General features: G+C 36.3%; 1 protein-coding gene across 2 annotated transcripts in view; it reads left to right on the top strand.

Annotated features, from left to right (window-relative positions):
- Positions 1 to 15,995, top strand: part of lhx2 (LIM homeobox 2) — a 47,564-nt gene extending 31,569 nt beyond the window's left edge. For both annotated transcript variants that reach the window (XM_004918829.4, XM_002938749.5), the window contains exons 4-5: positions 10,857 to 11,062; positions 14,065 to 15,995. In XM_004918829.4, coding sequence (XP_004918886.1) covers positions 10,857 to 11,062; positions 14,065 to 14,352 — 494 coding nt within the window. In that variant the 3' untranslated portion in view covers positions 14,353 to 15,995. The remainder of the gene's footprint in view (positions 1 to 10,856; positions 11,063 to 14,064) is intronic.
- The last annotated feature ends 374 nt before the right edge of the window (positions 15,996 to 16,369 follow it).

Here is a 16,369-nt window from a genome sequence, read left to right as displayed (position 1 = left end):
ACTGTTTTATTATTACAGAGAAAAAGGAAATCAGTTTTAAAATTCTGAATTTATTTATCTATGGGAGACTGGCTTTCTGTAAGCTCGGAGCTCTCTGGATAATGGGTTTCCAGATAAGGGATCCCATACCTGTACATGAGACAGAATGTTAGAAGTGTCAGTTATGACAGTGACAATGATATTAGTTTACCAAAGCTTACCGAAAAAACTGCATGGGTATGGGATTTATTTTCTGGAATACTTGGGACCTGAGGTTTTTTGGATAGGGACTTTATCCGTAATGTAGTTAATTTTATTAAGTCTAATAAAAATATTTCAACATTAAATAAACCCAGTAGGATTGTTTGGATACCAGTATGGATTCATGTAGCTTATTTACCATCAAGTACAAGCTACTATTATAGAGAAAAATTAAATTAAAAAAAAATATTTATTTGCTTACTCAATGGCCTTCCTGTAATTTGGGGTTTTCTGGATATCAGGTTTCCAGACAAGAGATCCCATACCTGTGCAACTAATCTCACATTTGTTAAGATCTGCAAAATGAATATTGTAAACATTAAGGTGTATTTCTATATCCCCAACATATTCTGCAGCATTGTACAACAAAAGGGTGTATACAGCAAGCATACAAATTACCTACAAATACTGAGTGATACAGAACTTAAAGAGGGAGCTGCTTACTAGCATTTGCAATCTTGCACTAATTTACTAATTAACTGTATTTATACATTTAAAAACATTTTTAATGAAAAGTATAGTCATATACCATTTCATGCAGGGTAAGCATTTAATTTAACCTTCATTATGAGACGAAGCTTATAGAATTTATCTATACATCTGGGGGAGAACATCATGCTTGCGGTAAATCCTAAAACACCGCTTAGAAAATCAAGTAGATGCAGCTGCAGCAAGACAAACACTGTGCCGTGTAAAAATGCTTATATAAAGATTAGGGGGAAAGAGCAGAAGATAAATAATAACAATGAACTGGGTATATTTATTTTAAATGGTAAAATATAGGTTATGGCCACATTAAGTAACAGTAATTTCTGATAGCTATGAGTGCTATATAATTGCACGCTGGATTCGCCTCCCTTTAAAGGAAAGGGTAAGGGCATATAAGGATGGGGATTTCAATGTCGCTGATGTGGCAATGAGAGATACCATAGAAAGCTTTTAAGGGGTGGGGCAATCTTTTACTGTGGGGGGAAAGGTAATCACGAACTATTCCATAAGTACGTTTCACCCCTTCATCTAAAAAATGAACTGTTAGTTACCTGTGGTTTCAGTTTGAATGCTCTGGATCAACAGGATGGCTATTAGGAATAGGTACAACTAGATGATTTAAAGGGGCAGTAAAGCCAAAATTAAAGTTTTGCCTAACTAAAGAAAATCTAATACAGAGGGGAAGGTGCATGATTATTATAACAAATATGTGATTCAACAGAAATGACTTTTTATAGATGCTTTATTTTAAGATAGGTAGTAAAATCTCAACTATTATAATAAACTTGAAAAAAACGAAGGGAAACACCAACTTGGAAGCTTCCAATACACTTCCCACTCTAAAGAAGCTTTTTAGTTTCATTTAGAATTTAACAAACAAAAAAAAAAAGTGAATTCAAATATATTTGAGGTTGCGTTTTTTTTATGTGATTTTCTCAAAATCCCCATAATATATTTTCAAAATACGTTTATTAAATCTTAAGATTTGGTACATACATTTGCAATTCATTGCATCATTTTTCTGTCCCTTTTCTGCTGCCTTCCCTGCTGGTTCTGTCTCGTGAAGCAATGTAGCAGAAGTCAGAACTAGCAGGGCAGAGAACAGACAGATAGTGCTTTCAGTAGCAGTTATGTTTCCAAATAAGCTGGCAGTTTCTAATTAATGTATATTGGAACATTGGTTTGAAATACAGTTTCTTTTATTTTGCAAAATGTTATTTTGAGATTTACCTTCCATTTAATGGATATCCACAGTGTTCTTTAGGTAACTAGTATATACAGTATTAGAAATGTTTTACCCCTTACATATGAAACCTTGAATGTTTGGCTATTGTTTGCTTGTAGGTTATTTAGTCCTACAGCAATGCAAGGATAAAACAAAGCAATCCTTTTCAAAAGTTGCTTAAGTTTGTCCCATTTTATTTTATAAATGGGTAGATCTATGAAATTATAGAGATTGCATACACTGTATTCACCTTTGCTGTTATCTGTGCTGAAGCCATTCTGCTGCATGACTTTACTGGTTCTGTCTCGTGAAGCAATGTAGCAGAAGTCAGAACTAGCAGGGCAGAGAACAGACAGATAGTGCTTTCAGTAGCAGTTATGTTTCCAAATAAGCTGGCAGTTTCTAATTAATGTATATTGGAACATTGGTTTGAAATACAGTTTCTTTTATTTTGCAAAATGTTATTTTGAGATTTACCTTCCATTTAATGGATATCCACAGTGTTCTTTAGGTAACTAGTATATACAGTATTAGTAATTTTTTACTCCTATGAAACCTTGAATGTTTGGCTATTGTTTGCTTGTAGGTTCTTTAGTCCTACAGCAATGCAAGGATAAAACAAAGCAATCCTTTTCAAAAGTTGCTTAAATTTGTCCCATTTTATTTTATAAATGGGTAGATCTATGAAACTATAGAGATTGTATACACTGTATTCGCCTTTGCTGTTATCTGTGCTGAAGCCATTCGGCTGCATGACTTTACTTTAATGAAATCAAGTGGCACGAAGGCAATATTCAAATACCTTAGACCTGAATATGATTTTAACGCATTCATGCATATTATACATAGTAATGTGGAAACTCTTTACGGATTTAGAATGTTGGTCCCAAATAAGGGAAAATGCTCTTGGCACAAACTCACAGAATTTGTGCATTATTCTATTTTATGAACAGGAGCTGGCTGGTATTAACATATCACACTACAAGATCTTTTTTTTTTTTTTCTTGCAAAAATGTATTACAGCCCCTTTTCAAATATGCAGCCTTCTGTGTCTCTGCTGGTGTTACCTCTGGAGTAATGACATTGCCCTGTTTTCTTTTGCATAATGCAAGCACAATGAGCATCCTTATCCCAGAAATTATAATGATGCTCTCATCTTACACGTCCAGCGTCCTAGATTAAGAAGAACAAGTGATGGTTTACTGTAATGCATGTCGCAGTAAAGCTTGCAAAAATAAGCCATGCACCTCTCATCGAGATAAAATCTTCCCCTCATTTGACTACATTTGGAAATAAACACCCATGCAATTAGCCATTTTGCTGGGCAGCTGATGTCGTTAAAATAAAAATGCTTTATACATTGCTTTTTTGTAGAGATCCTTCAACTGATTAAAACAAAGGGCTAGAATGATGGGAAAGCCGTTTCCCATAGATTCAATTTTTATTAAATAATAACAAATTTGAAAAAAATTTCCCCTTTTTCTGTGTAATAATAAAACAGTACCTTGTACTTGATCCCAACTAAGATATAATTACCCCTTATTGGGGGCAGAACAGTCCTATTGGGTTTATTTAATGGTTAAATGATTCCCTTTTCTCTGTAATAATAAAACAGTTCATTGTACTTGATCCCAACTAAGATATAATTACCCCTTATTGGGGGCAGAACAGTCCTATTGGGTTTATTTAATGGTTAAATGATTCCCTTTTCTCTGTAATAATAAAACAGTTCATTGTACTTGATCCCAACTAAGATATAATTACCCCTTATTGGGGGCAGAACAGTCCTATTGGGTTTATTTAATGGTTAAATGATTCCCTTTTCTCTGTAATAATAAAACAGTACCTGTACTTGATCCCAACTAAGATATAATTAATCCTTATTGGGGGCAGAACAGCCCTATTGGGTTTATTTAATGGTTAAATGATTCCCTTTTCTCTGTAATAATAAAACAGTACCTGTACTTGATCCCAACTAAGATATAATTACCCCTTATTGGGGGCAGAACAGCCCTATTGGGTTTATTTAATGGTTAAATGATTCCCTTTTCTCTGTAATAATAAAACAGTACCTGTACTTGATCCCAACTAAGATATAATTAATTCTTATCGGACACAAAACAATCCTATTGGGTTAAATTCATGTATAAATGATTTCTTAGCAGGTATGGAGATCAAAATTACGAAAAGCCCCATTATCCAGAAAACCCCAGGTCCCAAGCATTCTGGATAAGAGGTCCCATATCTGTATTACTTTTGTTCTTCTTTCAGGAATAATTAGTGTTGATAAATAGTAAGCAACATAACTGCACCGCCATATCTTCTGATATTTGGAATTATTTAATTATTTTTGTATGAAGCTTATGCTATGTTATACACACATATGTGATACAGTGACACAACACCTTTGAGTAAAAATAGAAAGCTATTCCACAGTTTATATATACTTGTCGATTGTACATTTAGAAAATTCGTATAAAGCAAGCAGAGAAGAAATGTTCTTTGCACACCATAAGCTGTATCCTCATGGCTGATAGCTACTGTGCAAACAACATAAGACTTCCCAAATATATATATTTTATGTGTTATGTTGCTTGTTTGGGATGGATTTTTTTCTCATGGTTTTCTAATTGAACCATGTATGCCCTACAATTAGCAGCAGGTTGTTAAAAGGGATTACAGGCAAATCACCATTATACATGACCTTATAGTAACTGGCTTTGTGAGTGAGTCGTTCTGCAATGATGCCATCTGAGAGTAGGGTTGCCACCTTTTCTGGAAAGAAATACTAGCCAGATGGCAACCCTATCCGAGAGTATTCATTGTTATTAAAGAATTACTTTTTACAGAAAGCTTATTTCCCCAGCTTGGCTAGATAAAGTCTTTGGTAAAAGTACAGGTTACATATTAATACAGACTGCAATAACTGATAAATATTAGTGTTTATGCCAACAATGGCCAACCAGCAACGTGTAGTTACCAACAGCCAAACCCTTTATAGTGGGAATTGTACATTTTTAGGCCCCGTAGCAAAATTATTTTAGGATTCCCCCATCCAAAAACACCTTGGGGAAGATGATCTGTTGTGCATACATATATTAAAACTAAACATCATGCAGAATCCTCTATGTTTCAAAGCTTCCCCAAGCAGCCTCTGGGTCCTTTGTTACCCTCCTGGCTATCAAGGTTGGTTGTACTGGAAGCTGTAGATTAGCTGAAGGGCTGCAGAATTGAATGCTCTCATTTATATAGTTTTAAATTCAACACACTTAGTGCACAAGCTAGGCCCCAGTTTTTAGTCTAAAAAAGAGATTGAATGGCTAGCATTGTTAATGATACCTTATACAGGTATGGGATCTGTTATCCGGAAACCCCTTTACTCAGAAAGTTCCAATTTACGGAAAGGTCGTCTTCTATAGACTCCATTATAAGCAAATAATTCTAATTTTTGAAAATGATTTCCTTTTTCTCTGTAATAATAAAACAATACCTTGTACTTGATCCCAACTAAGATATAATTACCCCTTATTGGGGGCAGAACAGCCCTATTGGGTTTATTTAATGGTTAAATGATTCCCTTTTCTCTGTAATAATAAAACAGTACCTTGTACTTGATCCCAACTAAGATATAATTACCCCTTATTGGGGGCAGAACAGCCCTATTGGGTTTATTTAATGGTTAAATGATTCCCTTTTCTCTGTAATAATAAAACAGTACCTGTACTTGATCCCAACTAAGATATAATTACCCCTTATTGGGGCAGAACAGCCCTATTGGGTTTATTTAATGGTTAAATGATTCCCTTTTCTCTGTAATAATAAAACAGTACCTGTACTTGATCCCAACTAAGATATAATTACCCCTTATTGGGGGCAGAACAGCCCTATTGGGTTTATTTAATATTTAAATGATTTTTTAGTAGACTTATGGTATAGTGATCCAAATTACGGAAAGATCCCATATCCGGAAAACCCCAGGTCCCAAGCATTCTGGATAATAGGTCCCATACCTGTATAGTTACATTTTTTAATCTAAGCCAGTTATATAGTATAAGTGAAAATACGTTATATTTTCCTTCTTATCCATGTATTAATAAAGTATAAAAAAATATATATATATTTAAAAATATCAGATTAAAAACATGTTTTTTGTAAAGCTGCCATCACTTACTTTAATATCCTAATGCCTAATGGACACATTGAGCAAAATGTTTCATTTACTTGTACTTTATATTGTAACATTTACAGCAAAGATTAGTAGCAGATGACTAATTTGTTTGACTTTAAACAGGGATACTGTCATCAAAATAAAAAGTTGTTGTTTGCGTCTGAAAACAATTTGTAATGCTGCTTAACTAATAGTGTTGTAAAAAAGCAATTATAGCTGCTTTTCCTGCTTGCATAGAATATTCCAAAAGTCATGTGATCTTCTTTGACTTCCTATCCATTAAACAGCAGTTTTATCACTCTTTATGTCTTGGATTCATTATAACATAGTAATCATGTATAACGATTTATAGTCAAATCAATAATCCTTTATTTCCAAAGACTCATTGTTTCCATTGTTAATATTTACGTCTCTGTTTCATAAGGTTGCAATTCAGTTAATTAAACGAGCAGTTTGTCTGGCCTGAGTCCTCGTCTAAAGGAATATGGCAGCTCCCTCTTTAATGCAAATATGTAGAGTATATAACTATATCTTATGCATTATTCTCTGGTCAATAAAAAATAAATGCTCTGTTCTATAAAGAATACGCGCAGCCATGCTCTAGCTATTTTTCCAACTTTTTATTTGCTCCATAAAATGTGCAGAAACCCTGCATCAAGGCTAGTTTACAGTTTTAGACTCAACTTAGACTGTGTATGCATCACCAAATTCACTCTACCATTTACAGTTTTATTTTTGAACCAACAAGCATATTTTTACCTGTAATATTGGTGTGTAGGCGCCATCTCAGTGCATTGTGCCTGAGTCTGAGCTTTCAGAAGGAGCCAGCGCTACACATTAACTGCTTTCAGGTAACCTATTGTTTCTCCTACTCCCATGTAACTGGAGGAGTCCTAAGCCGGACTTGGATTCCTTACTATTGAGTGCTATTCTGATACCTACTGGGAGCTGCTATCTTGCTGCCTTCCCATTGTTCTGCTGATTGGCTGCTGGAAGGGGGGTGATATCACTCCAACTTGCAGCTCAGCAGTAAAGTGTGACTGGAGTTTATCAGAGCACAGGTCACATGGTTGTGGCACCCTGGGAAATGAAGAATATGACTAGGCCCATGTGAAATTTCATAATTAAATATGAAAAAAATCTGTTTTTGAAAAATGGATTTCAATGCAGGATTCTGCTGGAGAAGGTCTTTTAACAGAAAACTGAAAAACATGTTTTCCCATGACAATATTTCTTTACACATTCTGTGACATCACTTTTGAATCCTGGTCACATAATGAGGTCCGAGTGCAGGTTATCGATGGTTAAGCATTTTGCATTTCATAATTTAACCACTCACTTTGACCTATTACACAGTACAGTGAGATGTACTGTTTGCTTATGACTAATATCACTCCAAAAGTGATATTATCAATGTATTCACTTAGCTTTAGAAAACTGTTTAAGTAATATCAACACTGAAATTGTACTAACTCACATATTTATATTGCTGAACAGATGTTTCCCATTAAACATTTGGGGAGATTTGGGGAGGCTTCTTTAGAAAAAATTGTGAAATTTGAAGCTTTATTTAAGTAGGACCTTCTGATAAATAAAGCATTAGAGAAATTATTATATGATCCCCTTATATATTTATACATAGTTATCATATCACCTCTTAGGGTGAAGACACACAGAGCTACTAGTAGCAGCTACTTGTCGTGGCTACTAAAATAGACAATGCTGATCATTTACTGATAATTGTCTCTACATGTGTTTTAGCAGAAGCAGTTCTCAGTATTGTCTATGGCAGGGTATATTCTGGAGTTTAGTAGCTGTGAAAAAGTATCTGCTACTAGTAGATCAGTGTGTCTTCACCCTTAAGCGCCTCTTCTCCAGTGTAAACAGACCCAACTTGGCCAGTCTTTCTTCATAACTGAGACTTTCCATACCCTTTACCAGCTTAGTTGCCCTTCTCTGGACCCTCTCTAACTCAATAATGTCCCGTTTGAGCACTGGAGACCAAAACTGAACAGCATATTCTAGATGGGGCCTTACCAGCGCTCTGTAAAGGGGAAGAATAACCCCCTCCTCCCGTGATCTTTTCTATTACCTCTGTCCCCCGAAAAAAGGTTATAGCCTCCTATATTTACTGCTCAGTCATGTGACTCATTCAGCCATGTTTCAGCAACATGTTTCCAGCCCCAGCACTTTCAGCTCTTTCAGACTCCTTGCATTTGTAAACATACATTAAATACTGGTACCAGCATGAAAATATAAACTTACATATACAACCCTGTCAATACCAGCACCCACAATCAAGTCTCCTCCCTCATTTTCCCTTACTATGCCCATTACGTTATCTAACCTGTTTTCCACAGGATCACTCACTGCACCCTCCCCCCCATGCCTAGTCTAAAAACTCCTCCAACCCTCTAGCCATCTTCTCCCCCAAAGCAGCTGCACCATCATCATTGTGGTGCAGCCCATCCCTGGCAAGGATGGAAGCCGATTGAGAAATCAGCCCACTTCTCCAGAAACCCAAAGCCCTCCTCCCTACACCAATCTCTCAGCCCCACATTTATCTCCCTAAGTTGTCTTCTTAACCTTGCTTGTGGCACTGGTATTATCTCTGAGAACATTACCTTGGAAGTCCTATCCCTCAACTTTCCCCTTTTTTTCAAATGGTTCTTGAGGACCTCCCCCCTCCTCTAACTTTGTCATTGGTACCTATGTGTACTATCACCGCTAGGTCTTCCCCAGCCCCTCCCAATAATCTGTCTCGTTTCACCACATGCCAAACCCTAGCATCAAGCAAGCAGCAGACAGTTTGGCATGTAGGGTCCTTGCAACAGATTACCCTATCCACTTTTCTGATAACTGAATCCCCTATAACGATAACCTGTCTTCTCTTCCTATCACTACTCCCCCCACCTGTATTAGAGGTGCTGCCCCCAGGGTGCTGAGAGTCAGCCTGCTCCATACATGCCAGTTCAGAGCTGTCCTTCCTAGAATCTTCACCCCAAATGGCAAATCTGTTGGTTTGGACAAGCTGTGGACCAGCCCCCCTACCCTTCCCAGTTCCCCTCTCGACTGTTTTTTTCGTAAGCTTGCCAAAGTTTTACATTCAAGTTTTTACATATACATACATAAAATATTAATGAAAGATTAATGCAACCAAATTAATTTTGTAAGTAAAAGGCTTGAGCAATGCTAATGATCATTAAAAAGTCACAAAGAAATGGAAGGAAATCGCCAGCTTCATCACTCACCAAATGGAATTATATTAACCTTGTTTTAAACCCACCTTTTATGTTATTTTAAGTCTCACAGTAGCTAGCAGAAAAGGAACACCATAGCTGTGTTTCATTATGAATGACAAAAGGAAATATGCACAGATACCATTTGGTTGATTGGTTGACTTCCCAGACTGTATTTTCTAAAATTAGCTCCTGTATTTTTTTCACTAACACTTGTAAACATGGGGTTTACTTAACAAGTGCTCAGGTTTAAGTAACACAAAGAACCAACTAGCAGCCAGCATTTACTGGTATTATGTTTGAAAGCAAGCATCCCATTGGCCGTCATGATGAGTTTCTAGAACTTCAATAATCATGTCATCTGTTACGATCTTTGGCTTATATTTAAAATTTTTGGATTCTGTAAAATAAGGGCAGCGCGGGAAGTTGTCAGCACATGCAATCATGTCATCCTTTGCTGTCCAGCCATCTTTCTAGAATGTTCTGAAATAATGTTATCCAGTTGTAGAGGATAAAATGTGTTGCAGACCTTACTGATTTGCCTTATCATGATAGCCAAACACATATATTATTACATTTTAGGCACTGGGTTACATGTTGGCACAATATAATATAGTAAATGTGGCTGAAAGGAAGCATCAAGGATGTAAATAACAAAATTATGGCTTAGTAAATCCCAGCATTTGGTTAGTAATTTAGGACTGTCCTGCCTAAATATGGGCCATTGGAAGCACTACATTATTTCTTCATTTTTATTGGAATAAAATACTGTTCTGCCTATATTTTTATTATTTTTACCGACTGGGTAGGCAGCCAACATGTAGCATGGCATAGATCAAAGTGAAACATAAAAGTATCTAACATGCTGGCACTTTTATGTGAGCACTGTATATTCTATAATCCCTCTGCCGTAAATTCGTTAAAAGTAAAAAAAAAACCAAAACACGTTTGATCAATTTAAACAGTTAAAATCCGCTGCTGTAAAAATAAGCGTAACCTCCGCATCCAAACTAACATCATAAAAGAGCAGTTTAGAAGGCGTTCAGATAATGCATTTGTTCTAACTTCCACTGCTGAGTCTGCAGGGAAACCTGCAGCCGTGTCCTGTCATTATTTGTTTTAAATTCTCTTTTTACAATTTGATTTATCTGTAGTGTTTTTTTCCACCGTTTCTGTAGGTTAATCCTTCTCCCAAGAGATATAGAGATTGCTGTGTAAAGTATTAAATGATTTTGTTTTGTTCAACTGCCACACTGAAACCTAACACTGCCCACTTGGATTTTCCTCCAGATTTGCCACAGGTGTGTTAATTGAAGCGTGGAAAGATAATTAGTTTGAGCGCCTTACAGTTTCCCCCCTTATACTTGACGTTCCACCCTTAAAATGGCTGATCGGTCTATCTGTAATTCCTCTCCCTCGTTACAAGTGAAATGCGTTAGACATGATGTGCGGATCTTGAACTGTAATAAATGACATCTCTTCTGTTTTCTGCTAGCTCTGAGCTGCAATGAAAATGATGGAGACCATATGGATAGAGACCAGCAGTACACGCCGAATCAGAAAACCAAAAGAATGAGGACCTCCTTCAAACACCATCAGCTACGAACAATGAAGTCCTACTTTGCTATCAACCACAACCCAGATGCCAAGGACCTAAAGCAGCTAGCTCAGAAGACAGGTTTAACCAAAAGGGTTTTACAGGTATGCATCAGATTTAGGCAAGAGCTTGATGAAAATGATGTGAGTTGTGGTCATAGCGGCCAGAATGACATAGGATATTCCTAATGTTACCTAGATGCTCATTAGTGTACATGTTAGCACAATATGCATGAAGATATTTACTAAAAACAATACAGTTTTAGCCATCGCCATTGCGGTAAATTTTTATTTTCACAGCAATCGTTTTTGGTATTGGGTAAATAAAAATAAATGCAGTGTTTAGAAAGGCATATGTTTGTAGAGGAACAACTGAAATACCATATGAATATAATCACAAAACAAAAACTGTAGTATCGTGTTAGCCAGTGTCAAAAATAATAAAAAAAATAACACAAATACAAGAGTATTGTAGAATTTATACCTATATTGGCTAACAATAAAAATACATTGCAAGCTTTCGGAGTAAAGGTGGCCACACACGTGGCGATCTGACGGTCCACCACTAACCGTTCAGGGCTGAAACAGGCAGATAAGGAGGTATAAACAATAGGATTTCTACCTCCTTCTGCCGATTCAACGCTGAAGGGAGATTTTGGTCAGGCTGCTTCTATGGCCCGATCATAATCTTTTAACTGGCCCGATCGGCGAGTCGACCGATATCAGCTTCCTGTGATATTGGTCGACTCGCCGACGTGCCATACACGCACCGAATATCGTACGAAACGAGGTGTCGTACGATATTATCGGTGCGTGTATGGCCAGCTTAAGGCACCTTCATGTTTTTTGCCTGACAAAGGGGCCTTAGACCTACGAAAGCTTGCAATGTATTTTTATTCTTAGCTAATATAGGTATCATTTCTACAATACTCTTGTATTTGTGTTTTTTTATTACATATGAATATAAAAACCCACAAAATAATTAGAATATAAAAACTAACAAATAAAATATATTTGATTTTTGGATGATGTTTGGTTACACTAACTTCCAGTAAGACCTACAAAGCCTCTCTGGCAAAACGAGGTCCTTTGCTGAGACATTGTAAAAGGCAGACTACGAAATATAGGGTTTACCATGACATGGTAGCATGGCAATTTTATGACCATAACTTTGAAGCTAAAAACCCCTTGTTTAAAAATATATACATTACCACAGGCTAAATGATTGATTAATGCAAATGTGCATTAATCAATCCCTTGCTTAGATTTATAGAATACAAAGTATTGCAAGATGCAAACCACGCCCTTGCCAATGTAATGTTTAGCCATTATTACTACTGTTGCAGAGCAGGGATTCCAGTTTAGGCTACAAAGATAAAGCAGTTCCCCAGTTGAATGACATACTAATGGAACGCCCATCCAGACTTGCCCACTGGACTTTTAAATAACGGCCTACTTACTCACTCTATTACATTCTATTACAGTTCTGGTTAGATGTTATTGAGGTATCTACTAAATTAATAAACTATTGACAAACAGTAAGAGTGGAAGAAAACATGTTTTTACCAAATTCCTTGATTTAATTTATTCTGCTTTGTGAGGTTTGCATTTCAGTGCAATATTGTGTTGCATGTTAATTGTTTAACTGCCTATTTTCATTACTACTTGTGAAGAAATTCTTAGCTAGGGTCTTGTGTTTGTACCAGAAGTGTTTCTTCATGCTTATAATGTAACCTTAGCCTGGAATCAGACAGAGTAGATGTTGTTCTCCAGTTATGTGTTGATGGACTGTGTCAAAACCATGGGAAATGCCTTTCAGGGTAGTGGTCAGGTGACTGGAGTGCTTTTACATAGAAGAGCATTCTATTTAGTAGAACTGTGCAAAACACAGCATAAGTAAAGACGTAGAATTTATCTCAATCTACTCTTATCATAGATTTTGTCGACAAACATTCTAAATGTTGTCAGGAATTTCTAATGTCTGAAGGCATTCCATGAAAGTGAAGAGTTACATAGTATTGATTTTAGTAAGAATATAAAAAAATAAGACTATGAAGTTCAGCCTTTCTAAAACCCATTTGCTCAGGTCTTAAATATAATGTAACAATCCCTTGTAATTGTAAATCGTGGATACAATTTAAATATTTGGTTTAATAACATTTGAGGGGAATTGTTGTTCCCCAAAATGATGCAGTGATCACTATGTTTATTTCCTAACCCTATAATATAAAATGTAGCCAAATGGGTGCCCATGATAGTCACACTTTTGGACTTTTTTGGGACTGTAAGTGATTTCTATAATTGTGGATGGAGGTTGATTCTTTTAATCTCTGCCCTGCAAACTGAGTAATATAACAATTCTCTTTATTGCTGTATATCTATATTGTGTGTTATTTGGGCCTTACAGTTTGTGTGTTCTGGCCCTGCCTTACAGAAACAGATCATGCAGAGTTCCATTATTCCAGGTTTTCTTCTAGACATTCCCCAGTATTGGTGGCTGATTAACCAATGCTCTTTAATTATCCCAGTTGTTCGATATATCATTACAGTTATGGGATCCCTTATCCGGAAACCTATTATCCAGAAAGCTCCGAATTACGGAAAGCCTGTCTCCCATAGACTCCATTTTAACCAAACAATTAAGAATTTTAAAATTGATTTCCTTTTTCTCTGTAATAATAAAACAGTACCTTGTAATTGATCCCAACTAAGATATAAATAATCCTTATTGGATGCAAAACAATCCTATTGGGTTTAAATAATGTTTTATTGATTTTTTAGTAGGGGGTGCATATCTAAATTACGGAAAGGCCCCTTATCCGGAATACCCTTGGTCCCGAGCATTCTGGATAATGGGTCCTATACCTGTATTTTGTTTGTGTTTCTTTCAGAGCTTTAAAATGTTTAAGTGTTAAAGTAGGTTTATAGTATAGACAGGAACAAACATTGTATTAAATTAAAAATAAAAAATTAATTGGAATTGGTAAGACACTTGAAGAAGGAGAATGTCACAGGGTTTATATCTTTATGTAATCGTAATTTACAGTACTATTATGCACAGACTGATATTTGTCACATCATTTGACACTGTTAATTCTTTGCCCTAGGTATGGTTTCAGAATGCACGAGCCAAATTCAGAAGGAATCTCCTGCGACAAGAAAACAATGGAGTGGACAAAACATCTGATTCCACACTTCAAGCTGGAACTCCATCAGGGCCAGCGTCTGAAATCTCCAATGCCTCCATGAGTCCATCTAGCACCCCAACAACGTTAACAGACTTGACTAACCCTACCATGCCAACTGTGACCTCTGTACTGACATCGGTGCCTGGCAACTTGGACGTACACGAGTCTCGAAGCCCTCCCCAAACAACTCTTACAAATCTCTTCTGAGGATTCTTTGAAAAATTTCTTTATGAAAGAAATTATTTTTAGTCAATTTCCAAGTGTATTTTAATAGAAACTTTGTTCAATGACTTAACTACATTTTTGGGGACAGTCCTGTTGGAAAGCTTGTCGTACTGTTATTGCCATGAGCTGAAGGACAGCTTGGAAGATGTATTTGCAGCACAACATTTGTGTAACTGTACAGAACCATGGACTTGTCAAGGGAAAGAACCATTAATTTAAGTTGGCTGAATCTTCTGTATTCTCAAAGACTGTTATGTGCCTTATATACTGTCCTATCAGCATACATTTTCTCTGTATATTTATGACCAGAACAAAATTGTTACAAGTCTGTTATTTTCATAATAGTCCTAAAAACCCAGATTATTGGTTTACACATTTTCGAATGGAACCTTTCCTCTACGATGGTAATGGAAAATTTGAGCCGTAAATGGTCAATGACAGACAATATACTACTAAAGTTTCCACTGGTATTTTGACCCAGGATTAGTTATCAGGCTCTGCATTAGTTCAGAGGCTATAATTTATGTGATGTGACATTTCTCTCTGTTTTTTTGTAACTATATCCCTTTAGACGAGTGCATACAGATCTATCAACCAACAGAGTGGCCAATTTTTGTCTTGGCTCGGTCTCTAGTTTAATTTGTTTCAAAACCATGTAGCGCTTATCAAGCATTTTCCCTGGGCAGGTGAAGAACAAAGTATTATAATAATAATTTTTCTGCATTAATAAGAAGTTCCTTCATTGGCTGATGGTCAAACAACTGTTCCATCTATTAGAAGCAGAGAAATACTCACCAAGAATTAACCTTCCAGGCTTTATCTTTCACTGTGAAATCTGATCAATAATTGGTTCAAAGTTATATTTGCTAGCACTCTTAAAAAATGGAACTCTCAGTTTATTTACATTTCCAGTATTATTTCTTTAACAAAACATTTCAAAATTGGGTCTGAAAGAGTGGAATTTTAAAGAAGGTACACTTATCTGCATAGAGGTATTTATGGCTTGTGATAACAGATAAACATAGTGGGGGGATCAGTGGGTGGCACCAGTGACCCCTTGCTGGCTAAAGACTAAAGCACTGTACCTTTTCATTGTCCAGACTGCATCTGATCCCTTTAGAAACCCATAATAGAGACAACACAGAAGGAATTTGTATATTTTGTTGTTATGAAAAAACAGGACAGGGTCTCAAATATTTGTCTCCAGTGTCTGCATATACTCACCAAATTTGCACTTAAAGAATATTGTTAGTGTTGAGGAAAAAGCTGTATGCAGAAGAGGAGATTCAGAGAGAGGCACGTCCCTACACTCCACTAGAGAAAAATATCTTGCCTTGTGCCACATCTGCCTGAGATATTATGGTGTATGCTGCAGGCCACTCTGATTTTGAGAGAGTCGCTGAAGGTATTTAGAATTTGCATCCTTTATGACTAAACGCATATTTAGTTTAGTTTTTAATTTATAACATTGATAAATTCCCCCCCCCATTCCTAAACAACCTTTGTAAAAATGAATGGCCTTTGTGTATTTGTTTTTTTTTTTTTGTAATGTTTTTGTTTGGTCTCTAAAGGTAAAAAGCAGGTACGAAGATGATTATACTAATAAAAAGCTGCTTCTTTTTATCTGTTTTGGGCCCGTTCCATTCCTTAGAACAGAGATATCCAATCTACTATCCTCCAGCTGGTTTTAAAGCTACAATTCTCAGATAAGGCTCAGAGTAGTGGTTTAACCAGAGCTTGTTGAATTACATTGTAGAATTTCCATCGTTCTTAAAGAAATACCGTCATGGGAAAACATGTTTTTTTTTTTCAAAATGCATCAGTTAATAGAGCTTCTTCAGGAGTATCCTGCATTGGAATCTGTTTTTCGAAAACACAAACAGATTTTTTTAATATTTAATTTTGAAATTTCACATGGGGCTAGCCATTTTCTTCATTTCCCAAAGTGCCACAGCCATGTGACCTGTGCTCTGATTAACTTCAGTCACACTTTACTGCT

The sequence above is a fragment of the Xenopus tropicalis genome, chromosome 8 (genome assembly GCF_000004195.4).
Source record: "Xenopus tropicalis strain Nigerian chromosome 8, UCB_Xtro_10.0, whole genome shotgun sequence".
NCBI lineage: Eukaryota > Metazoa > Chordata > Amphibia > Anura > Pipidae > Xenopus > Xenopus tropicalis.
This window is presented reverse-complemented; position numbering and strand designations above follow the sequence as displayed.